The 27,317-nt window shown below is 36.6% G+C and overlaps 1 protein-coding gene across 4 annotated transcripts in view; it reads left to right on the top strand.

Annotated features, from left to right (window-relative positions):
* DGKB (diacylglycerol kinase, beta 90kDa) overlaps nt 1-27,317 on the top strand; it is a 1,124,393-nt gene that overhangs the window by 309,376 nt on the left and 787,700 nt on the right. For all 4 annotated transcript variants that reach the window (XM_006880255.1, XM_006880258.1, XM_006880257.1 and 1 more), the window contains 5 exons: nt 1,654-1,728; nt 7,018-7,137; nt 19,640-19,757; nt 24,348-24,436; nt 24,520-24,636. In XM_006880255.1, the coding sequence (XP_006880317.1) occupies nt 1,654-1,728; nt 7,018-7,137; nt 19,640-19,757; nt 24,348-24,436; nt 24,520-24,636 (519 nt within the window). The remainder of the gene's footprint in view (nt 1-1,653; nt 1,729-7,017; nt 7,138-19,639; nt 19,758-24,347; nt 24,437-24,519; nt 24,637-27,317) is intronic.

Here is a 27,317-nt window from a genome sequence, read left to right as displayed (position 1 = left end):
GTGACTGGGGTAATTGGAATGGGTGTGTCAGAGGCAGTGAGGTTGGCGCAGGATAGAGCAGGGTTTAGGGCTGTTGTGCATAGGGTCGCTATGAGTCGCAAACGACTCGAAGGCACATAACAACAACAACAACAGTAGATATCTAACAATATTTATCACTATAGTCCCAATATTGAACAATATGGTCTGGTAAAATAAATTTATAAATGGTTGATGCAGTCTTTTAAATAATCAAAGAGTTAGATTTAATTTCTGTGGTTTTGTCTACCTTTGCTGCTTCAGTATATTTTCTTAAATATTAGGTTAAATTTATAGAACGTAAAGAGTTTGTCCTGAGAGTTTAAAGGAGTGTTAACTCACCTATTTGTAACAAAATAGAAAAAAAAAAACCAAAACACTGGATAATTTGAAGACTATTGACTATATCTAATAGTAGTAGTTGATGTTTCCTTATTATGTGTAATGTGCCAAATCCCAAATTAGCATATTTAAAATAAAAGCATGATTAATTAGCAACCTAATGAACTATTCTTGGCTAAACAATCTATTTTACTGATAAGGAAATGGAATTGTAAGTGAAATCTCTGCAGTAAATAAATATATATTGAAGAAAGAAATATAATAAGCGATGCTAATATGCTTCTAAGCTTTCTCTTTTTATCTTTTAAATTATCACTCTGTGTGTCTTCATATCATTCACCTAAGTAATTTAAAATTATAAGCATTTTAAAAATCGTATTTAATATTTTCTAGAACTAGGTAGGGAAAATTTAAAACATTAAATAAATGTGTGTGGACAATGTTTTCCTTTATTTAACCAAACCCTATGCCTTAACTAACAGGTCTTCAAAGAGTTGGCATTTGAACAGACTGACATAAAAACTCAGACAGAAATTCAGCTCCTTTGCAAAATAAACTCTACATAAATTTAGACTCTGGATTTTGACCTTAACCACTATAGCCGTATAATCTATCCCAATAAATGGTTGGAACCGTCCGTATATGTTCTCAGTGTATAAAAACAAAAATAAATCCCGCAGGTGCCTCAGACACTTCCTTCCTTCCTTCCACACCTGTTTTCAAGCCAAAGAGTGAGGACAACCAGTGATTTACCCTGGCAACTTGTAGGAAATGCAGGCTTCTACTTAATCAGACCTTCTTCTAGAGAAGAAAATCTTTCTTTGTGTTTTGCGCCCTCTCCTGGTAAAAATTACAAGGGTGGGAGGAGTATACTATTCTGACAACTGGTTTCTGTATGGGAGTAACTTGGAATCGATTGCCAAAGTGGAGTTTCAAATAGTGGCTTTTGGAAGAAAGGTCTGGGATCGTCTCAAAGATCATAGCCTTAAATCCTGTAAAATGCAATTCAAATCTTCACATGTGAGACCCATGGGGCAAGGTTTGTGGCTTGTTGTTTGTGTTCAGTTTTTAAAATTTTTATTTCTGTGTAATTTATGAGGCTTTAAAATCAAAGATATATATTGAAGTTTTAAGTGTGTCTGTGTGTGTGTGTGTGTATAATCTCCATTATTTTTAAGTTAAATGTGAAATAGGGCAATTGTATAAAAGAAGTTTGATAACTTAGTTAACCTTGTAGTCTTTCTCTCTCTTGCCCTCTACCCCTCAAATGATCTTGCTCTCTCTCTTCTCCAGGAGCTGGAAAACATCATCAGTCAGATGATGCATGTAGCTGAGTACCTTGAATGGGATGTCACCGAACTGAACCCAGTAGGTATATGAATGTTTCAACGGTTAGATACATTTCTGTCCCTTAAGCCGCTGTAATTTTTGCCTTCTCTGGGAACCTGATACATCATTTTGTCTTTTGTTAGCATTGACTTACTCTTTCCAGTGAGCAATCACAATCGAAGAGAATTAGGCATACATGGTAACCTGAAGCTCCTAGTGTTATCTGTTACAACTTTTCCTTATGCAAAAGAAATGGATCTGAATGACACTTTGATGGATAAAAATGTCAAGAATCGTTGAAGATCACTGCCAAGTCTGTGCCAGGCCATAAATGAATTTAAGAGTTGATGCATATATTGTCTTTTATATTCTCTATGAGTATCCTCCAACAAAACCCTAAAATTGTGTTTCTAAATTAGAATAAAAGTGACTAAAGAGATGATGATATTTCACTGTCATGTGTCTGTTTGATTTAATGTCTGCTTCTGCCTGTGGCTGTGTTGTTAGATGTTGAATCAGTTCTCCCTCGTTGTGACCCCATGTCCAGGGGGAAAAAATGGCACCTGTTCCTGTACAAGTTCACAGCTGTAGCTTTTGTTTAAGCCCATGGCTGCAGCTGCCACTTTGCCAATTCCACGTTGCATTGAGAGTCTTCCTCTTTTCCTCTCTGGCACAGATTCAACTATTTTCTTCATCTTACAGATGTGGATTTTCAGCCCCAAAGATGTTAAAGTTTTTCATCTAGCTTATCAGTGGGAATGAACAGTACCTAGAAGTGCTTACTTTAAAAAGTAATAGTCATATGTAATGTGATAGAGCTCTGGTGGCCTAGAGAGAAAGGACAGCAGTTCAAATCCACCAGCTTCTCTGTGGGAGAACAATGAGCAATCTCCTCGCATGTCATTTGCAGCCTCTGAAAATCACTAGATCAGCTATCAGTTTATTTCTACTTGAGGGTACACAATAACAACCTAGATAATGTAGTCCCCAAAAAATGGGACTATTTTCTTTACTGAGATTACATTTTTCTGTTCTAACATACATGACTTTTAGTTTAGCACATGACTTTTAGTTTAGATAGGAAATGTGTATGCTGTGTTCATCGTGAACGATGGATATCATCAACGGCTAAACATTCATTTTCAGAATGATATCACCTTATCACATTTAACACTGAGAATATCCTTTGGTTCTCCTCAATTCTGTTTTCATTGAAGTCAAGGAACTTATGAGTTCTGTTGTCTTATTTGTTTATGTTACTGCTAAACAATTTTCCCCTTTTCTAACCACCTTTCTACTTCTTGTTGTTGTTGTTATGTGTGGTCAAATTGCTTGTGACTCATAGCGACCCTATGTAAAACAGCCCTAAACTCTGTTCTGTCCTGTGTCAATCACATTGCCTCTGACACACCCATCCCAATTACCCCAGTCACTGAATCAATAATCAATCCACCTCCTAGAGGGCCTTCCTCTCCTGAGCCGTCCCTCCACCCTTCCAAGCATGATGTCCCTCTCCAAGGACCGGTACCACAATTATTTATCTATCAATAAGTCAGTTGAAGAATTACAAATTCAAATTGCCTTCCTCTGATGTGGCAGTACAACTCCTTACCACTAGGCCATCAGAGTTCCCTAACATCTTACTAACAGAAGACATATTCACACCCATTTACAAAATATCAATACAAAGTTTAGAGTATTAAGAAGTCTCTGGCAGCCTCATGAGTAAAGAGTTGTTCTGCCAATCCAAAAGCAGGCAGCTCAAAATTCACCAGCTACTCTAATCTGGAAGAGTAATTATTCTCAGAGGCACATCTATGCTTATGTAGACTCAAGTAGAAAGAGCGAGTGACTCTATGTCTGAATCTGCATGGCCTTACTGACCAAATGATAGTCATGGTAGATGTATTCCTGTCTTATATCACTGCAGACATTTAATTGTTATGATATGCCATTGAGTAGACTCCAATTTAGAACAACCCCACAGGAAGAACAGAACTGTCCTAGAGAATTCCTTAGCCTGGAGCCTTCTAGGAACCTGTTGCCAAGTCTTTACTTTCAAGAAGCAGCTGTGGGGTTTAAACGATCAAACTTTGGGTTTGCAGCTGAATGCTTAACCAATCCTCGTTGTTTGCTGTTGAGTCAGAACAGACCATAACTAACCCTCCAGTGGGTTTTCAGAGGCAGTAAATTGCATGAGAAGATACTGCCCATCCTTTTCCCATAGTGGAGCTGGTGGATTCGAGCCACATGCCTTCAGGATTGCAGCACAGGTTCTTACCACCATGGAATTATGGGTCTGAGAAAAAGGGAATGTGATGACATGATGCAGGTAGCAGGTGTAGCTGATATAACCAGGACATATACCTGCACCGTGGAGCTGCAGCTGTCATGACCGCTCTGGGAAGAGGAGGACAGAAACAGGAACAATGCTGCTGCAAGAGCAAAAGGAGAGCTTCTAGTGGGTGATTTCTTTTTTAGGAAGACTTTCTTTCTAGGTGTCTCTGTGTGTATTCAAACTCACAACTGTTCATTCTATGATCCAATGTCTTAACTGTTCATACTACCTAGAGTTTGAAGGATTGCCAAGGTGGATGAAGCTTGCCCATTTCCCTTGTGAAGTTTGTTGCTGTTTCAGTAATTGTTTCCTCTTGGTCAGTGGTTGTGCAATGTTTCTCATTGTAAACTAAGGCATTTGTTGTCTGAATGCACATGGGTATAGGGATATTTAGGTAGTAAAAGTGGTTCACAAATACCTAGTTACCTGTTTTTGAATTGTGGTGGTAGTGAATGTTAATTAATATCCCATGTATTTCCAAAGAACTAACACATCTGTTTTGGAGGAAATGCAACCAGGGTGCTCTATAGAGACAGAGATGGTAAAATTTTGTCTCATGTACTTTGAGCATTTTATCAGAAGGAAATCAGTCCTTGGAAGAAGACATCATGCTGGCATAGGGAGTTGGACTGACACAGTAATTGTAACACTGGGGTACATGAGGCATAGCTAGTGTGGATGGTGTAGGATACAGTGAGGTTCTGCTGTGCATAGAGTTTCTATGAGTCTTAGTAAAGTTGAAAAACCTAACAACAGGAACTCCAGCCATCTAAGCAGGCAAGTAGGTAAGCAAGGAGCTCTGGTGATATTGTCTACAGGGAGCTGTGTTGCTAACACAAAGGTTGCAGCTCTCTGGCAATTTGGATCTGCCAGCAACTCTCTGGGAGAATGAAGGGCAGTTGCATGTGTAAATTCAACCTGGGAAAACTAATGGAGGGGTCGCTCGCTGTCAGTTGATTCCAACCCCAACCCAATGAGTCTTAGCTTGACCTACCTAAAAGTCTCACAGCTTTAGGCAGAATATATGGAAGAAAGGCCTAACAATTTGATTCTGCTAAAATTTGCAGTCAAGAAAGCTCAATAAAATTGTAAAATGGTACAACCACTCTGGAAGATAATTTGACATTTCTTAAAAACACTGAGCATAGAAATTCCATATCACCCAGCTATTCCACTGCTAGAAATATACTTTGAGGAAAATAGAACTGAGATGCAAATGGAGATTTGTACACTGATGTTCGTAGCAGCTGTGTTCACAAGGCAGGAAAATAGTAACAGCCCAAATGTCCATAAACAAATGGACTGAGAAATTGTAGTACATTCATATGGTGGAATACTATGCAACACTCTGAAGCACCAGTTTAGCATAATACCGTATAACATGTGAGAGGCTAAAGAGCATTATGCTGAGTGAACTAACTCAGTCTCATTAGAGCAAATGCTGCATAAGACCATTACTCTAAAAATAGAAGGACGATTAAGATGTATATGAAAGTCTAAAGGGGATTGAGAGAGAGCCTGTGGAGTTGAGGGTAAGGAGGGGGGAGTCATGGGGTCTCAGAGTTTGGTGGGCAGAGGCAGGGAGGGAGGGAGTGAAAGAATAGGAAAGATCCCTGAGGACCTGAGAAGTTGAGAAGATAGTGGGCTTAGATCAATGGGGATTAATTTTATAAAACATAGTGTGTGGAAATAATCCTATGAAACACCAAGGGAATAAAGGAATGTGTGAAACAATGTACATGGATGAATCACAGAGCATAAAAATTTGTATATAAGCCAATATAAAATTTTAAAAAGGATCAGTGGAGGAGTTTTGCTCTTACACACATGAAGTCACTATGAATCAGAATTGACACAAAGGCCACAGGCATAAGAAGAGAGGTGAGTATTTGGAGATAATGACAGTTAAAAAAAGACTGAAATACTTCAAAGGAGTTTTATAATCCAGGTCTAGATTTATTAGACACTGAGGGCACACATTAGCCATCTGAAACAAGCACTATGTTCTCTTCTCTTTTCATTTATATACTTCTTCTAATTCCTCTATACGCCATTAAAGAACATTTTCCTTAGTTTGGTTTTTCAGGGAGCTCTTGTGATGTGATCTGCAGGGAATTGTTCTGCTAATCCAAAGTCTGGGACTCTTCAGTGGTTTGAATCCATCATATTTAAAAATTAGAAACCCTGTCTCTTACCATTAATTTTGAGAACCATGAAATTACTTTTCAGCTTCATTTTTTTTTTGTTCTAAACTTATCTTCCAAAGCTTTAGGTAAGTGATTGCTCTGAAAATAAAACAAAACAAAAAAACCTCTGAATTTCAAATATTTCCTGAGAAAAGACTACAGTCAAGGGCGCCTAGCAGTGTTTAGACATACAGAGGTCTGCCCCTCAAAATGCCTCGTGAGGTCAGGACAGTGCTGTTCCACAAAGAGGTAAACCTGCTCCTAACGCCCACTGAGGACACTGTGTGCAAGTCTTTAAGAAAGGAAGTTTGATCAAACCTGATTTGATTGCTTAACTTCTTGCCTATATTAAGTTCTGATAGACAATTAAAAGCAACTTAAGCCTCTTCTCACCTCACCACTTAACAAAGCAGCATTTCAGCTCTTTGCCATGAAGTTAATTTGCTGAGACATTTTCCAGCATATATTTGAGTTAAAAAAAAATAACCCGAAGAAAGTAATTAAAGATCACTTACAGTCTTACATTAGAGACATTGTCTTGTTTTAACTGAACTACACATTGGGAAAATATTAAAATGCTAAGCAATCATCTCTGACGATGTAAGTTTCACATGTCACGACCCAGATTGTTTCCTAGATAGCGTGATGGATGTTGCACTGACTTAGCTCGATATCTGTCTCACCTTTCTACTTGGCTACTAGTTACAGTTTGTTATAATTGATTTGGTGTTTTGCTTTGCTGTATCATAAGCAAATTACCTTTTTTTATGCATTATGCATTCCCCCCCATCTCCTCTTCTGTAGATCCTCCATGAAATGATGGAAGAGATTGACTACGATCATGATGGAACTGTGTCGCTTGAGGAGTGGATCCAGGGTGGGATGACAACAATTCCACTCCTTGTGCTGCTGGGCTTGGAAAATGTAAGCAATCACACAGAGGACGGGAGCCTGCCAGGGACTCAGAGGTGTTTTCTAGTCCATGTTCTGATGGGCAAGTCATCAGGCACTTTTCTCCTGTTAAGCATGGAGTGAATGCCTGGACCTTCTTCATAAGCATGCTATGGCGCAATTTGACAGTACATCTTTGAAGTTTTTCATTGTTGTTGGTGTGTGCCATAGAGTTGGAATCAATCTATAGCTGGCCATCTGACAGGTTTTCATGGACAGATAATCACACAGGATGAAATTGCCCATATTTCTACCATGGAGTATCTGGTGCGTTCAAATCATGTGACTTAGCTTCTCACCGTTGGGCCTTCAGAGGTCCTAACTCCTTGAGTATGTGGTTGCTGTTATGTACCATCAAGTCGCTTACCACTCATAAGGACCCTATGTACAACAGCTCTAAACTCTGCTCTATCCTGTGCCAATCTTATTGTCTCTGACACGCCTATCCCCACCACCCCAGTGACTGAATCAATCCATTTCATAGAGGGTCTTCTCTTGCACTGTCCCCCTATCCTTCCAAGTAGGACATCCCTCTTCAAGGATGATCCCTTCTTGAAACATGCCCAAAGTATGTCAGACAAAGCTTCAGAATCATTGACTGCAAGAAGCAGCCTGGTTTCACCATCTCTAGGATGAACCTACCATCTCTAGGATGAACCTGTTTGTTCTTCTGGCAGTCCATGGTATATTCAATACTCTTCTCCAGCATCACAACTCAAAAGCATCAGTTCTCCTTCTATCATTCCTAGTGATTGTATAGCTTTCTGATGCATAGCAAGTAATTGCATAGACTATGGCCTGGATCAGGTGCACCTTAGTCTCCAGACTGACATCGTTGCTTTCAGTACTCTGGAGAGGTCTCTGACAGCAGACTTTCCCAGTGCAATTTGTCTTTTAATCTCTCTCTCTCTCTCTCTCTCTCTCTTTGTGTGTGTGTGTGTGTGTGTGTGTGTGTCTTTGAGTCTATCCAAGTGAAAGTGATCCTGTATGTGGTGATAATACTGCCCCTTAGGGCTCTCCATGCTGTATACTTCACTGGAGCCAATTGTGAGATCTTCCTCAAGAGCAGCTATGGAGTTTGAACTGCCAAATGTTTGCTAAGCAGTCAACTGTTTAACCATTGTACCATCAGGATTCCTTGTTCAAACTTCTACCCTAAGCAAAAGTGATTTGTAGAGTCAAGAATGTACCAAAGTTACACAAGATAACCAAAATGTTAAAAGTGATTTCCTAAAATATCTCACAATCTGTCTTGGTGAAACATGAGTGTTATAAAAAAATATGATTTTATTGGCTTGGGAATCTATAAATGAGTTTTAAAACCATAGCATTTGGTCTTTTTTTTGTTCCCCTATGGGTCTTGAAATTCTTTTGCATTCAGTTGAATCATATCTTTTATGAGAATCATAAAATTTTAGAAATATTCAGAGAAGGAGAAGGGAAAAAGAACTAGTTTTATATATAGAAAATAGAAAAGTACTGTTGATATGAACATTTTGTAGGGGTTTCTGTAGAGGTGTGCATGTGTATATTTGTAAGTGCATGTGTTAAGTGTGTTTGTATCTGGTGGTCTAGTAGTAAGAAGCTGTGCTGAAATTCCAAAGGTGCACAGTTTAAATACACCAGCAGATCCACAGGAGGATGGGAAATATCCTGAATGATTTATTGCCTCTGAAAATACCCATTGGAGGGTCAGATATGAGTTAGTTCTGACTCAGTGACACACAACAACTATCTATCTAATACACACTTGAAATATTTTATTGTTCATACTTTTATATTCCTACATTTTAAAAGTAAGTCAAAGAATTACTCTCAGTACCTACCTTTTTATAGTACATATTACTTTTCTATAATGGCTTATTATATATTTGTTTTACAAAATTGTTATTCATTTCTGGTAAAAGTAATGGATATTCAATTATTTCAAGAAATTTTAAAAAATGGAGGAAATGTTACACTTTAAGATTCAGTATATACTCTGTTGAAATAGTTGTTCTGTCACTCCATCAAGAGGTTTCTATAATAAGGATCCATTATGGGAAATTTTGTATCTTTAAAGCTAAAATCTGATCAGTCTAAGTAGTTATGGAAATTGTAATATGAGAAAATGAGAGCAGTAGCAAGAATGAATGAGTAAAACATTTATTATGAAGGGATCAAAAAATGGAAAAATAAATGTGGTCTCTTAAAATGGTACTTTCCTTTTCGAATTTAATACTTAAAGTATTTTTTCTACTTTAAAATATTTTAAAATACTGGCACATATAGACTCTTGTTAAGCTATGAAAGTGGTATAAGTCAATAATACATGGATGGATCTAACTCAATGCTTTAAACAGACAAGACACATCATTCTAGCAGTGATGGTACTTTATCTGAATGGACATCTTAGTTTAATGTCCTTCAATTTAATTATTCATTACTTACTTTAGAAATTGATTTATACATTTGTATTTTACGTTTTGGTTGAAAAGGAATGTTTTTAGATTTTTATCAGAGACAAGTACTTAAGGTTTCATGGAAGGAATAGAGCTGTTTCAGAGTTGTGATCCCAGTTAATACCACTAGATGGCAGGGCTACATTGTTTTAACGCTGAGGACAACCGTGCATGCAGGGGATTAGAGTCCGTCCTCCCCCCACCCCCCCGCAGCTTTGCAGAACAATTCTGAAAGAAGACATTTCCCGTTTCTTTACTTTTTAAAATAAAAAAAGGACTTCAATATATTAATCTTATTTTACTGTAAGTATATAGTCCATAAGTTAAAGTGAGAAAATGGATTGTCTATTAGTTAGAAACAGTATTTTTACTAAGTCGTGATGTTTCCAAATGCAGGAATGGCATAAGTGAAGAGGGTCACTTAGTCGGGTGACTGAGATTTATTTCTTTTTCTGTAGGCAGTTAATGTGTTATTTTATTACCTGTAGACAACACGATCCATGGATAGATAGCACCTCCTCCCCTTTGCTTATTAAATCGTAAATCTCGATGCGTTAACGTGAATTTTCCCATTTGTTGTGAAGGCTGTCATTTTGATTGTCCTCTATATTCTTGTTTGTTTTCAATTATAAGCTCAGGGAGTAGATTCTAATTGATAGTGCATGCCAAATACCTCAGTGTATTTTAGAGTGACTGTGGTGTATCAGCCAAATTACACAGATAACCATGTTGTCCCAGGTGAGTAATCCTTGTTTCAAAGGCAAGTCAGTTTGCTTGTGATGTTATCACAGCTTATTTTTCTCCATCACAGGGTTTAAAAAGATGCCCTGTTTTCATGCTAATAGCAGTACAGTTTACCAAGCCCTGACCAACTGCTAGAGAATAAGAATAATTCCCTTTCTTTTCCATGAAATTCTTAAAAATCTTAAAATACTCAAGATAAGTTGATAAGAGGCATCCCATGTCTCAGCACACTCAAGGCAAGAAAAAAACAAATAAATGGTGGTTTGTTTGTTTTTTTAATTTGGTTACCACAATAAGAACTGAATATTTAAGACTTATTTTTCCTTCATCATTTATCTTATAAAAGATTATTTTCATATGAAGCTCAATTATGAGTGAAAATTATTTTTTAAAAGTAGCACTATCTAGAAATCGACTCTATTCCAAGCTGGCAAACTTTATCTGTAAAGGGCCAGATAATAAATATTTTAGGCTCTGTGACCGTTTAAAATATTCACCTCTGTTATTATAGTTGGAAACAAGCACAGGCATTTGGTAAGTTAAAGAGCACTTTTATATTCTGATGAAACTTTATTCATGAAAATAGAGAGCTGTATAATTTTTATAAAGCTATAGTTGTCAGTACCTGCTCTGTGTCATCAATCATTTGTAATGTCAAACAGAAACAATATTAATGTATTTTAAATCTTTTCAGAGCAAAGAATTTTACTGTCTTTTATTTAGCACAAACAGCTAACTTTAACAGAAAGTGGTGATTAATGAAGACATAGAACATGGAAGTGAACATGACATCATGCATGTCGTCACTCTTGCATCTATTTTCTTTTATATTTTTTGATTGTAAAGTTTATTTGGATTTCCTCATTTCTCTTGCATCTATTAAGAACTAACTAGATCTTTTCTTGTAAACACTTCTTCTGGACCAATGAAAGAAGCCACCCAAGAATACACCTCAGTTCTTTTAATATAATACAGACTCAGATATTTCTACTCCTAGATAAACATTAAAAACAGTGTTCCATTTCCTAAAACCTTTCATCTTTGACCATTATTGGATTATTCAAGGAAAAAAAAAATCATGAATTCATGAACTATAATAAAAATAGAAGTGTTGCTGTTGTTGAGTCCCATCAAGCTGGAAATGATTCACAGCTGACCCTCTAGAAGGTTTTCAGAGGCAGAGTTAATCTCACAGGAGGACGTTGCCCATCCTTCTCGTGTGGACCAGCTGGTGGATTAGAACCATATACCTTCAGGATTGCAGTGTAGTTTCTTAGCACTCAAGCACCAGAGCTCCCTTAAAAAGAGAAATCTCATTTTAAATAAGATTCTGGCTTGAAATAAAGATCCATTAACTTCTTTTTCTAGTTTTGTTGCTCTCACATGTATTTATTCTGTATAACTTGTTGATAGATATTTTTTTTATCTTCTTGTGCTTGAATAATTCTGGTCTTAACCTTAGTCTTTGTTCACATATATTTTGTTCCCAACTTAATAAAGTAAACTAACCTCTGACTTTACCTTCTAATGTCTAATGAAATTTCTTTTACTGAGGAAATTTCTGAGAATGCCAAAGAATATAAAGTTACGCATTCTTGAGAGACTACACTAGATTTGGAAAACTGATGTTTCATATTGTAATTCAAATAGGATAAAAGTTTTTATCCTTTGGTCTAGACATTGCCCAAATCCAGAAAAGAGTTACAAAAGCTGGAAAAAAACAATTGATTAGATTCTGTTGTGTTCACTCAAATTAACTAAGGTTCTTTCTATGTGCTATTGCATTTGAGTATTACAAATGATACTCTCTGAGTCTGACCTCAAATAGGAAAGGTGGAATCCAGTCAGAAAACATTTGATTACAATTGCACTCATAAGTTTAGAAGTATTCTCTGCATTCTTTTCATTAGAGACTACTAAAGCTTTACTTGGGCATGTGCGTATTGAAGAACACATTCTTTCATATTGTCATTTCTTTAGATAACTTGAACAGAGAAGTGGGGTAATTTAATAGAGCAGGTTTCAGGTTGGCTATTCATAGAGTCGTTATGAGTTTTACTTGATGGCACCTAAAAACAACAACAATTATTGGCTTAGAGTTGTGCTACCAACCCAAAGTCACATGGGTAGAAGCCACCAGCAGCTCCTTGGAAGAAAGATGGGCAATCTCCTCCTTGAGATTTATAGGCTGAGAACCCGTTGGAGGGTTACCTGAACTAGTTCCAATTCGACTGTAACTAACAACAATTTAACGAGTTGGAATTGATTTGCAGCATCAGCACTTTTAAGTGTTATAAATTATTTGGAACACGGAAGTAGGGAATTGTGTCAAGTTACTGATTGCTATTGTGTGCCATCAGAACTGCCTCATATTTGACCTGTCAGCAGGTTTTCCGAGGCTGTAAATCACAGGGGAGGAGATTGCCTATCTTTCTACCATTGAGGACCTGGTGGATTTGAACTGGTGAAAATTTCCCCTAGGTTTGTTTTAAAAAGTAATGGAAAAATCATACTAATTAAAAGTATGGTTGCACAACCAATTATTTTAAGTTTTTCACCTTAGTTGTACAAATGCTGAACTGGTGAAAGTTTAACACCAGAAATGTTTACAATGACATAAAAAAAGGTAGTTAATTTTCTGCATGAGACTTGGCTTCTTGAAGTATTAGCTTCATAGTTTGGTGACACAGTCCAGGTAGTTTATCAAATAACATGTTTACTGCCTCTGTTCTACCTCCTAATTCATTGAGTCGTTTTCTTAGGGTTTCAGATGTTGTAAGCACTCATTCTAGGATCAAAACTGTTCTTTGGGTGTGTTTTTCCTAGTGCAATAAAGAAAGAAAGTCAAGAATAGGAAGATAAAATTAAATAGTTGTCAATTGCCTTCATGAGCCGCTATGTTTTCTTGCCATGAAACTGAAGAATTATATAGCGCACAGCTACTGTTACTGAATGCTTTGATAAAAAAAGAAATCATAAACATACTGATCAAAAGGGAGAAAAATAGAATTTTAAACCCTCATGGAATCTAGACTTTTTGTATCCATGGAGGCTGAATGATATTCTGAAACTATTATCCTTTGATAATCTTTAAACCATTATATCCAAACAAGTCTTAAAACCAAATTGTAGTTTAGTTTAATTAGCAAGAGATGTCTTTTTTGGGTATTGTGCCCTTGTAAGTACTATCTATGTGGGATCAAACTGACAACAGCACATTTAAAGATGAGATAGAGACTTGGCGGACAGTGAGTTTATATTACTGGAGGAGGAACAATACAGCAAATGAAGATGAGAACAATTGCACATTCCTGCACTACTTAACCAATGTTTGCCATGTTCAGGCTCAATGTAATCAGTGTAATCAATTAGACATTCAGAAACTACTGAATTGATGTATATTTTTCAGTATACAATTTGTTTTTCAGTGTACATTTTAAGAACAAAATCAGAAAAAAAAAGGTTTAAGAAAAAAGATCTCATAATACCTCTCCTACTCCCCAAAGCAATATTTTTAAAAAATATATTTCTGTAGACCTAGCTTCCCCCAAGGGACCTTGAGCAGTACAATTAGTAGAGAATTTTGCTACTAACCCAAAGGCTGCATCATGTCTCTGATGGTTAAAATTCTCCAATGACTGCAAACGAAGAAGCTGGATAGCCTGCTCTTGTTGTATACAGCATTGGAAACCCTCTGGAGGGAAGGGGGTGAATTCACCAGGGTTCTCTTAGGAGACAGGAATAGAGAACCGTTTTCTCATCCTTCTGGTGTATGCTTTACTGTGTATATTTTCAAGAGAACATCAAACCTTGGGAGACATGTCAGACTTAGAAAAGAGGAAGGTCAATAAAACACAGGAAGACCATCAACGAGATGGAGTAACACAATGACTATAACAATGGGCTTAAGCATGGCAGAGACTTGGCACAGGATAGAGCAGGATTTTGATCTTTTTGTAGGGTTTCTGTGAGTGTGAATTAACTTAATTACAAGGGAACTAGCAACAACAGTTCTCTTAAATATTATATGTAATCATGGATATATTTAGTACAAAATCAACCTGAAACTTTATGACTATCTGTGATCATAAAAAAGGATTCTAAAAGTACAAAAGGATATTATTCCTTTTGAAGCATACTCTTGACTTTTAGGGAACTGAGGAGAGGGAGAATATACAGCTACTTCTCTGTGTGAACTTACCTAAGGATTTCATTTTGCTTTTCTACCTATCACCAGCATAAAGCTGAGATGCTTTATTGAAAAATAGAGTGTTTTCTAAATATCAAGAATCAATTTCTACTAAGAATCATACCTGGTAATTGGGAAAAAAGAAAACATGAGAGCACAATTTGGATGAAATCCTGTGTAACAGGCTTAAATGCATCCTTTTCCATTTTTGGCCAAAATGTTGAGATGTTGCACAATTTGATCCTATGTTGGTAATAATATTTGCTGTTTATATAACACCATTCCTGAGGAGCTAAATTAACTTCACAGGTATTGTATAATGAAACCTCACATCACAGGCTGGGAAAGGAAAGTGGGTACTTTCATTTTATTAAAGGGGAAAATAAGACAGGTGAAATGGCTTAGGAACATTTTCATAGCAGGCCATTGGAACCAAGCCTTCTAATTCCCTGTTTATCTATCTCTTTCTACAAAAATAAATTCCTTCGTATGACAATAGGTATTTATTTGCAAAATAACCACGAACAGGGACAGCCTCTAGTGGCTGATGGAATATAGTAAGGGACAGATTCCACCATCACCCCCTCCCCCTGCCTCCACTAAGTTTAGAATCTAAATAAGACAAACAAGACAAGACATGAAAACACAGAGAGTTGGAGTATAATTTGCACTGCTGAGAAGTAGTTGGCTCCTGGTTTCAATTTCTTCTCTTGAAGAAGTCGCATACATATTTCATCCCTTGCATATTTTGGCAGTGTATCCGGCTAAGAGCTATAAAGCTATTTAATTTGGTTTTTTGTAAAGCATTTTATGTCTGGGTAATGGATTTGTACATCAGTTGCAGCCTGTAACATGGCTAAGTGTTCTGATTGACAGAACACCCACGTTCAGACTTGTTTATTTTTTGATAAGGAAAATGCCAGCTAACTTAGTCCATATGTGCTCCTCAACCGGATGGAGCTTACTCACATGTAATGGATAGTCATTTAAAAATAAAATAACAAGAAGGAGAAGAACAGTAATCCATAGGAAAATTGGATTTCTCCTTCCCTCTTTTCACTTGAAAGAGATTTTTAAAAAGTCATTTACCTGCTACTTTTAAAGTTTATTTTAGAAATATTAACAGTCTCATCACTTAAACTTTCCATATCACGATACTTAATCTTATTTAAAGGTATAAATAAGGCAGACAGATAAATAGATCTATAGATGGGGAGGAGAGAAAGAGAGTGGGAGGGAGGGGAGAGAGAAAAAAGGGAGGGAGGAAAGAGAGAGAGAGAGATTAGCAAGAGAAGAAATACAGAGAAGTAAATATGTACATATTTTATCTACCTTGTAAATATATTAGAACTCTCTTAGGGTTCAGCTAAACCAGAATTGGATTGAAAATTTACTACACAGTTTCTTGTTTCTTAAATTTGGGAAGAAAATGGAAACATCTATTCTTAAGACTTCTACATGACACCTTCTGCATAACTGCCTTTGTTTAGAGTTTATTAGTCTGTCTTATAAAAACAAACAAACAAACAAAAAAACCCAACCCAAAACTCAGCATTGTTAAGAATTTAGAAGGCTGAGATTAGATTTTTCTTATTTACAAGTTAATGAGCAAGTTTGCCACATGAAGGCTGACGGAAGACAGGAGACTCCTGCGTCAGAGACAAAGGCTGCTATTACTCATGGCAAAGCAAATAGCATGAACTTTAAGTCTTATCAGATGCCTTGTGTTATAAGTTCCAAAGAGACAAAAGGGTTGGCCAAGTGAATGACGTGCACAGGTTTGTGCACAAGTTCATCACAGCTTGCATCACGGCTGAGGAATTTCTAGCTTAAGGAAACAGAATCTTCCATAATATATAGTGTATATGCCTGCATAAACTTTGCCTCTAAGAGAGAGCTTCTCTTTATTATACTGGATTGTAAGTGCATTGCCATTATCCAAGGCTTCTTGTTATTCAAACTCTTGAGAAGGTAGTTTACAAAAATAAAAAGTAAGAAAAAGAGAGTGTTTCTGCTTGCAAAAAAAAAAAAAAGGAGAAATTCAAGATACACAAGGAAAACTATCTTCTAGAAAGCATTTTCATGAATGTTTTATCTTATGGTGCAAATTGACATTTCTGTTTCTAGTATAAAAATTAGGGAGTTCTGCTCCACTAGGAGTTGTGGTTCAAGAGAAGTTGTACTGCTGATCCACTCCCACTCATCTCTCAGTTCAAATCCACCATCCGCTACCAATGCAGGAAAAAAATGGGCAGTCTCCTTCTGTGTGATTTACAATCTTACAAACCCAATAGTAGTGTCAGCTAGGAGCACATTCCAACTTAACAGAAATGAGAGAGACAGTGAGAGAGAGAGAGAGAGAGAGAGAAATATATGACAACTAGTTAGTAAAGATTATCTCTGGAATTACAAATCTGATACTTTACATTTTGAGAATAGAAAACAAAATTGTTATGAAGCATCATTATTAATATTTCATTATAAAAAATAAATGTACTAGACAGTACTCCAGCACATAGTAGATGCTCAAAAAATTACTAGGTGTTTGAATTCTGTGAAATATGACAACCTGGTCAACCTCAAATATTTTCACCATTTTTTAATTTTAATTAAATACCAAGAAGTGATGACTAAAATAAATTGTAATTTGGTATAGTTTAGTGAATAATATACAAGGAGTTCTTATGCTGTAGTTGAGTGGTTTGAGTTCATGGCGACATTTTAATAATGAAAAAAATGATGGTAACTAAAGTGATGATTTATTTTGCTTAGAATTTTGTGAGTTAGTCAAGAGATTTATAAGCATAATTTTAATTTTATCCTGAGTAATAGAGATATTATTAAACATCAGTTACAGAGTTAATGTTACTATAAATAACTTCACCTAGAAGAATAGGCTAATTCACCTATATTCTATATTATTGTGGTGGTGATAGTTGTTGAGTACCATCAAGTCAGAATGGACCCATAGTTGACCCTTCAGCAAGTTTTCAGAGACAGTTAATAACATGGAAGGCACTTTGCCCATACTTCTCCATAGTAAAAAGGTTACCACAATGAGGGGGCTCTGGTGGCCTAATGATAAGAAGCTGCACTGCTATCCCAAAAGCATTTCAGTTCAAATCTACCAGCTGCTTCAGGGAGGAGGATGCTCAATCTCCTTCCATGCAATTTACCTGCCTTGGAAAACTCACTGGCGGTTCAGCCATAGATTGGTTCCGACTTGATGGTACACAACAATAATAGTAATATAATGTGCATATTGTCATTTTCTTTCTATGAGATGAAAATAATTCATGTTTTGTAAAAGAGGGATAAACAAAAAATTAACTGATGTCAGCAGGTCCTTAAAATTATGTCTTTTAAAAATCTTTGGTACATCTAAAATATATTAAAACAGGCTATAAAATAAAATCCTCAGGGGAGGCTCTGAATGTTACCAGTAACGTGCCATTAAGTGTTGCTCTTTTCTATCTGCTCCAATCCCATCCCTCCCATCCCTGAGGTTCGGTGATTTAGTGGTAAGGCGTTTCACTGCCAACCCAAAGCACTGTAGTTGGAATCCACTAGCTGCTCTATGGGAGAAAATGAGAAATCGCCTCAAATGTGATTTACTGCCTCTGAAAACCCACTGGAGGATCAGCAATGAATCAGTTCTAACTCAACAGTAAACACCAACAAAAGAAACTTCCATCCAAAATCTAAACACCTGCTGCTGCTAACCCAAACCTGATGCTTCAAATCTACCAAGTGTCTACATAAGAGAAAGATGGGCAATTTCCTTGATTTGCAGCCTTTGAAAGCCTGCTTCAGGATCAGCCAGGAGTCAGTTCTGACTTAATAGCAGTGAGTTGAGTTGACTGAATATTAAGTGTTCTAACTACTTTCTACTCATCCATTGGTGAAAGAAGAAATCAGCTTTCACTAAATATTATGAGATGACTGAACACAGCAAATACAATCCTGGACAGATGAGAGTAACAGCAATTCATTTGCCACATAACGTTCACAGCTTGAAAGAGGATGACACTGCATAGCATGCGCAGAAGTTGCTCTTGGGCATAGAGTAGATCACAAGGGTTTGTGATGGACTGAAGGCTTTGTAGTGATGGATGGAAGGCTTTAAACAGCGAGGGCATGATGCATCCCCTGTTCCTGCTGGAAGAAGTGATTGGCTTGTTTGCATAATTTGGTGTACCAGCAGGGGATGGACGTTCAGTCAAGCATTAGACGGTTCCAGACAGTTCGAGTAGTAGGAGACATAAATGAGAGGAGAGCATTTCTGTCTCAGTTCAGGGAAGGGAGACTGTATGGTGAGATGAGGTTCACACAGTCAAACATTTGGGACCATCTGAGACTCAAATATGTCAATGCAACCCTTAAAATGAGGTGGATTGATTCAGTGACTGGGGTAATAGGGGTGGGTGTATCAGAGACAGTGCAATTGGCACAGGACAAAGCAGGGTTTAGGGCTGCTGTACATAGTGTCGCTATGAGTCGCAAGTGACTGATGGCACATAACAACAACAACAACAACAACCATGGGCAAGAGATGCGTCATCACTTCCATTCAATTTATTTCTTTTGAAAACCTGCTGGAGGGTCAGGTATAAGTTGGTTCTGACCTGATGACACATAACAACATCAACACCTATAATAAAGGAAGGGTAAATGTGCTCTTTCCATTTTCGTTTTTTAAGCTTTTCCACCTATGAATATCTTCCTTCTCTTTGTACATTATTAATTTATTTTTTGGTGGAATTGGGTGAAGGATATTCTTAGGCAAGACGACCGTCTTACTGTCCTTAGGGAGTGCTCCATTTGGCAGATCATTACGATGGCTAAAGGCATGTGTGCTGTTAAAGTGCTGACATTGGAGAAGAAGGTGCAGGGTGCTATTGCATCTCTGACTTGTTAGCGGTGACTTATTTCATTAGAGCACACACGTTTCTCTAAAGACTGTGATGATCTTGGAGAAAGTCAGATATGAAATAACAGATTGCCTTCCCATGCTTCAGTCCAGCTTTGAAATGTGTTGGCACTTCTGCATTCCAGTGTTTATTTCATGATATGAAATCTGTTCTTCCTACTCCCTGTGCAGAATGTGAAGGATGATGGGCAGCATGTGTGGCGACTCAAGCACTTTAACAAGCCTGCCTACTGTAACCTCTGCCTGAACATGCTGATTGGCGTGGGGAAGCAGGGTCTCTGCTGCTCCTGTGAGTATATGGGCCCTGCCCGGACATACGTCATCAAGCAGAGTGAGCAAAGGTTGATTTTTTGAGGTTGTCCCATTTATAGATAGAACTGTGAAAAATTATTCTTGCCTTCCCTCTCACTATGATCTATGTAACCTAAGTTTCTGAATGGTTAGATTACTCTATTTTTAACTGCAGTTTAGGAAAACTCTCTTCTTGGAAGACAGCTGAACACCTGTTCCTCTTCTTTAGTCATATTGTTTTCAGTATTTTAATTTATTCATGATCACCATTTCATCTAGGACCATCAAAGATATTTCCATTCATTTCTCATATGTATTAATTCTTTTTTAGTCTCCTTTTTCTGTGTTGGCACTTTAATCACATCTCGTCACTGTTGAAGTAGAATCAACTCATAGCTGCCTTCTGATGGGTTTTCAGAGACTGTAAAATTCATGGGAGGATATTGCCCGTTTTTTTTCTCTTCTGAACAGTTCTTAGATTTGAACTGCTTATTTTTTAGTGGGCAGTGCAATTACCTAACCAGTAGGACACCCAGATCTCTTATTTATATTGTCGTTGTTGCTGTTGTTATTTACCCCAAGATTGGAATCGACCCATAGCTGACCCTCAGAATTTTCAAAGAGTTTTCAGAAGCAATAAATCTCAAGACTGATATGCCTATAGGATATGCCAATCTTTCTGCTGGGGAGAAGCTGGTGGATTTGAACTGCATGTCTCTGGCTTGGCAGGACAACTACTTATCACTAAGCCAGCAGAGATTCTTATTCACCTAGATTTTCATAATGAGTCAATTCCTTCAAGTCTATTAAAAGATGTAAATCAATTTATTAGAATAGATTTACATGTAAATTAAGAATCCACAGGTAACGCAAGCTAATATTACATTCAAGCACAATTTTTTAATGTAATAATAAAGAAAATCTTCATATATGTTGAATGGCTATTAAAGTACAAACCATTGGCAGTTCTTAAATTGTGGCCATTCTCATAATTTTATGACACTTACCATTGAATTTTGTGTGTGTGCTATATATCCTATGCTGCCAACTCATTAATAAAAGTCTTTTAAACAACATTATTCTGAAAACTCTATGAACTTTGATAACTGTTGATAGTTATAGAAAGGCTTTAAGCCTTTTATTTATAGGGTTGCTATGAGTCATGCTAGACTCAATGGTAATGAACAACAACAAATATATTTTTAATTCTAATGCATATATGTCTATGAAACTTAATATTCCCTGATGTCATTACTAAAGCATGATATTGCATCCTTGTCTCTTAAATATTGAGTTTACCATTAATTCAGCAATTCTTCACTTATGTCCTGTTCTACTATATTACTGCTATTGTTTGTGTTATTTGGAATTTTTCAGAACTATTATCTGTCATTATACGTCATGTTTTAATGGCATGCATACATTTAATTTCTATGTGACAATTTTGATAGTTACGTGTAAAAAGAGCAAGGGTTATGTGGTAGGCACCATATCTGACCTTTACTAACTTCAACTGGGGGAAACTGTTCCTACCTGTAGCATCAGTAACATGAAACCAAATCCCATAAGATCAGACAGGTCCCTTTTTTTTCTCTTGCCTCCTTTTACTAATTTTAACACCAAAATCTTACTGCTTGACTGCGACCAAAATCCAATGTGATTGCTCACAGACCATGCAGAATCATACTAGGAGAGTTAAAAGGTTATAATTCAGATTAATAACAAAATACAGTCAAGTTCCCCGAATGTGCACGCAGGTACCTCAGCCTCAGCATGTGTCACTCTAAGTATTCTCTAGTTCTTAGTCCTGCCAATATTGACTCTTCTCCTCTGCTCTAAGTCCCATGTCACATCACTTCTCTAGTTCAGCCATTGCTGCTGTTGCCATCCCAAAGTGTGTCCTACATTTCACCAGGTTGGGAGAGGTCTCTCTTCTCTGGCTGGTCAAAAAATTTCATATATTCTGTTGAGGGAAATATTCCTGTTCTGTAGCTAAAGTGCTTCAGTTTATTGCTGAGACTAACCAATCCCCTTGTAGATTATTGAGACTGGCCAATTGCCTTCTGGATAAACCAACACACCCAACAGCATAGTTCTGCCCAGCTACATAGCAACATCAAATAAAGGCTAGAGAAGTCATATTGAAAGATAAACTCCATATTATGTGAAAATTGTCATATGTAAGTTTAGGGGAAGTTTCTTGTGGACATGTAAGAAAGACAAGTTCAAACTTTCAAACTTATTGCCTCTAGTCAGAACTGACCCACAGTGGAGTCTTCAGAAGGTTTTCAGATACTGTATATAACACGGGAGAAGATTGTCCATTTTTCTCCTATGGAGCAGCTGGGAGATTAGAAATCTCTGCCTTTGTGTTGTTAGCACAATGCCTTACCCACTAGGCCTCCTGAAAGTATTTTTCTTGCAATTCTTCAATAGGAAATATTCTGGTTTTAAAGGCCTTTCCTTTAATGAGAAAATAACTTTCTATGTATTGATAAACTGTATTAATAAACTCATGAAGTAAAATATTATTCTCAAATATGAAGACTAGTGTGATACAGGAAATGAGAATTTTCTTGCATATTTTATTGATTGATGTTAGGTACTACTGAGTAGACCTCATTTAGTGTGGTAAAAGCAATGCTTTTTATCATCACTGACAATTTGTAGAAGATGAAAAAAGTATGAATGAATGAGGGAAATAACAAACATAAGTATTTTAAAAAGTTTTATTATATTCTGTAGATTTACAAAGTGTTGTAATTACATGGAATGATAAGTATTTATATATTGGAGAAAATCATCAGTTCTTTCTAAAAGTTTATTTTTTAACTTACATATTTAAAAATATTAATTTTGGAACAATATTTTTATAAACATTCCTTTACATATGATTATACATTAAATGCACAAGCAGCTCATTTTGTAGTTTGAGTACACACAAAAAATGTGTATTTTGGTTAATGCGTTATATATATATGTAGCCACATATGTACTTGTATGTGCATATATGTATATTTATCCATAAATATGTTGCAGTGTTAGCTTAAGAGTTGGCTTTTCCACCCTTTACATTAGCCCTCTCTGGACTCCAGCTGCCTTAACTGTAGACTCATGGTCTTGCAAATCATTAACAGCTGTGGGACCAGGATATATAAGAGAGTGCTTCCCACTGTGAGCAGCAAAACTTGAGGGAGGCTAGAGTAACATCCTGGTGAGAGTTAGACCCTGATGGTGAAACCATGATGATGGTAGTGGAGAGCCTGTAGCATTGTTGTAGAGAAACTGTGGCAAAAAACCTCCGAGACTTCTTGTATTTGTGCTGGTCACAGTTGAAGTTTTGTGATTCTTAACAAGATGATTGAAGGAGAAACTGACTTATAAATGCTCTGAGACAAACCTTGCTTGAAGATTAAGGAAAGCAGGGGCTTCTTGAATTTGCATTGCTGAACTGAAACTAGGACTATTACTTGCTGTTAATCCAGCTTGGAACTGCTGGACTAAACCTGGACTTGTATTGTGAGATATTCTTTGCCTCTCTAATAACTCCCTAATAAAATTCACTCTTGGTACCACAAGTGTGAATAAAGTCTATATGAGTCAACAATAAATACTGAGCCTGGTGATGATTGGTGGAAATAGAGGTAAAAAGCATGGAGTGTGTTTGGCATGCCTGAACTAACAGCTATCTGTTTGCTTTTATGGATATTATTAATGGAGAAAGTTCCCTTTTATAAAGCAGGTAGAAGTCAGACTCAGCCACTGTCACCCTCATGGTGCATCAGCTCCTTGTGCACATTTATGTTCTTTTAATGTACACTGAAATCTGTAAGAGCCAATCCTCTAAAAGACTGTCTGTTTTTCTGGGTTTCTCAGATTTTCTGACAAAATGGCAGGGTACAGTTTAATTGATTTACTGCGCTGTTTTAGTGGAAAATATTTTTATTTTCCTTCTCTGCAAAGTTTCCATCTTACGCAGGTTCCAGCTTTCAAACATTTTCTCCATATACCATATGCTGTGTAGAAGCTGCATCTCCTCTTAATGGAATAGACCCATGATGGCCAGTGAGGGCTGGAACCTGGAATGCATGACAGAAAACTATTCTCTGGAAATAGACTAATCAGCCATTTAAGGTTTAGATAAATCAATAGACAACATAGCACAAACTCATGGGCTTTTATTCCCATGCCTGCCAGCTGCTCTCATGCCTATACTTTGTAAAATATAGATCTCTTCCTTCTAGCAAATGACACCAAGCCATTTGGCAGTCATCAATTTGTCTTTAATATTTTTGTCATCTGGGAATTATTGTGAAAAATTTGAGTGAGGACTGATTTAATTAAGCACTTCCTGCTATGCCATGATAGAGGAGCTTTGGTTTTTCACATGCATAATATTTCCTGTGCTAATTGGCCTTTTGTATTCCATGGTAAAAACAGTCGACTTGGACTATTCCTTGATGTGGCTGATTGGATTGATTAGGGAGCAGGGGATATGAAATGAGGTTCTGTTAATGTCATTCCTTCCCTATAAAATTGCAATCAGGACAAGGATTAGCTCTGAATTTGTGTACATGTTTCCTTTCAGTTTGCAAGTACACAGTCCACGAACGCTGTGTTGCTAGAGCGCCTCCCTCTTGCATCAAGACCTATGTGAAGTCCAAGAAAAACACCGATGTAAGTTAGCAGCCCTATGTGCCTTTCTCTGAGTGATACTTACAGACCCCTTTTCTCACCCCATTGTTGTTGTTCTATTCCAGGTTATGCACCACTACTGGGTTGAAGGCAACTGCCCAACCAAGTGCGACAAGTGCCACAAAACAGTCAAATGTTACCAGGGCCTGACGGGACTGCATTGTGTCTGGTGTCAGATCACAGTGAGTAACATTAAGGAAAAATAATGCCCCCTGTAATTCCCACTCTGAGAGACATCTACAGTAGACTTTCCTAAATTGAGACTAAGTAATATGAAAACATGGAGGCTTTTTTCCCCTCTGGTTTCTGAAAACATAGGAGCACAGTCAGATCTTTCCTCACATAATCAAGACTTCACAGCTGATGACAATCTGAAAAATTATTTCCTTGTATGGTTTCAAACTATGTTTCATGTCATTCTAATATCTGCTAGCAAGATACTTAGAAGCAAATTCTAGCGGCAGGCTGTGACAATGAGATGTTAAGTGGTTCAGCATAACTCTCTTTCTACCATACAAGCCCATTTCAGTATAATTCTGTTTTATAAATCATGGATTTATTTTAAATTCATAATCTGCGGGTTCTGAAAGTTTAAAATACTGAATATAATCTAAAAATTTAATTCTACAGTGAAGACACACTATCCAAATGAAACAAAGAAAAGTATCCTTGACTATGTAATTTGGTTGAGACATAAATAGGATTCATGATTCAGGTCTGAGTCTGTCCCAGAACTAATTTTACCACCCCTCTTCCCTTCCCCACCTGCCCCTGCCTTGTTTCATCAGGTAAATAATAAATTAGGTAATAACAGATAAAAATGTAAACTCTAGCTGGAAATGAATGTTGAACATACCATGGACTGACAGGAGAACAAACAGGTTCATCCTAAAGAGGGTGAAGCCAGGCTGTTCCTTGGAGGCAAGGATTCTGAGGCTTCGTATGACATACTTTGGGCATATAGCAAGGAGGGACCGGTCCTTGGAGAGGGACATCATGCTTAGAAGGGTGGAGGGACAGATAAAGAGAGGAAGACCCTCGATGAGATGGATTGATTCAGTGGCTGCGATAATGAGGGTAGATGTGTCAGAGACAGTAAAGTTGGCACAGGATAGAGTAGGTTTCAGGACTGTTGTAGATAGGATTGCTATGAGTTGCAAGTGACTTCATTACATGTAACAACAACAGTAGCATTGATAATTAAGAAAAAAGGGATAAACTTATATGTTTGGGGAAACTTTAGAACTCAACGTAGTTTGAATGCTTGTCAAAGCCTGCCTAACATGACTTTCAGAATGAATAAAATTGTTAGTTGATCCTGCCAGTACTTCATTTTTAATTTCTAGAAAACAATTAGAATGCCCATTTTCAAGGAGAGTGCCTTTTGATACTGTATTGTGGAAAAAAAAAAAACCCAGACTAGATCATAAGGTTTTGGGTCAGTGTAGATTTTTTTCTAACTAACACTTAAGTTTTCTCTTGAAAGGAGAGAAAGTTTTTGCTTTTATCAAAATAAAATATTAGGAGTTGCTGAATCTGTTAGGCAAATTCAGACATTTTGCTGTTGTGTACTCCAAACACCAGACTTTTTAAACATTATGTTCTTAAGAGCATATATATTGTTGTTGTTATGGTTATATGCCATCTCAAAAGCATAATGAAAAAAACATAGTTGTATTTTAAAGTTATGCTTAAGTAATTAAAAAAACAACACATTTTCTTTACTCAATTGTTAACTATTACTTTGTTAAATTATATTTACATTTAAAATTTTTTCAATTATGCAAAATCTTATTTTTTATAAATGTTTAGTTATTAAAATTAAAAGTGTAACAATAATTAAAACTACAGATAAGAAGTGTTCTAACATAGTGAGTTCTCAATTCCAAGAGAATCACAAATATCTCATTTTCAAAACTAAAGCACACTTTTGAAAATAGTATTTTTAAAAAACCCTAGTATTTACAAAATACTTATGTTGTTTCAGATCTTGTAGAAACCTGGTTTTAGTATTTATCCCATTTATTCCATTTTCAAATGTTGGTAAGTACCAATGAGTTGAAACTGTCTCGTAGTTGATCCTCCAGTGAGTTGGCTCGAAATACTTTAAATTTCATATACATTTAAATTAATAATATTTTATTTAGATTAATTTAGATTTATTCAGATTAATAGATTTATTTCCTTCTTACATTTAAAATTATTTTTTATTTTTTTACAAATTTCAGGTATAATATCTTAAGCTTATATTCTATTCTTTTATTGTATTTTAATCTAAAATGAAGTTTTTATTTTATACAGGTTTACTTTTAAAAGTTCATATACACTGTTTTTTACACTGGATCTTTCCTTTTTCCTTTTCTTACCCTTCCTCCCCCCATCAAAATGTGTGGCCCTAAAATTAACCATGATTAATCACTCCTTGCCCTCTCCCCCATGCTTCCTCCTTCCTCTCCTTTGGTCCTCATACACATTCTATACCAATGCTCTTATGCAGTATTCATCTTATTTATTTATTGGTGTCAATTCAATCATTCATATACATTTGTTTTGGAATTTTAATTACAATTGATCATTGCCACTTATTACAACATATTATCACATTCTCACTGTTCCTTGCTTATCCTTCTACCTTACTTCTCCATCTGATAATTTCTGCTCCCCTTTTATTCCTTTCCCGTCACCCCGTGTGGAAACCTCTCTTTAGCTTTTTTTCAGTCAATCAAATAGGTATATCTTGTTATATCACTAATTACAATAGATACAATGTTTGATTATTCATTCCACATTATTATTCCCTTAACCCAATAAAGTGTTAATTGTCTACTTATTTTCTACTCTTCCCTTCCCTATAATCCCACCA

The sequence above is a fragment of the Elephantulus edwardii genome, unplaced genomic scaffold, assembly GCF_000299155.1.
Source record: "Elephantulus edwardii isolate Elephantulus edwardi_28Jun2011 unplaced genomic scaffold, EleEdw1.0 scaffold00007, whole genome shotgun sequence".
NCBI classification, from domain to species: domain Eukaryota; kingdom Metazoa; phylum Chordata; class Mammalia; order Macroscelidea; family Macroscelididae; genus Elephantulus; species Elephantulus edwardii.
Note: the sequence above shows the minus strand (reverse complement) of the source record. Positions and strands in the feature narration are given on the sequence as shown.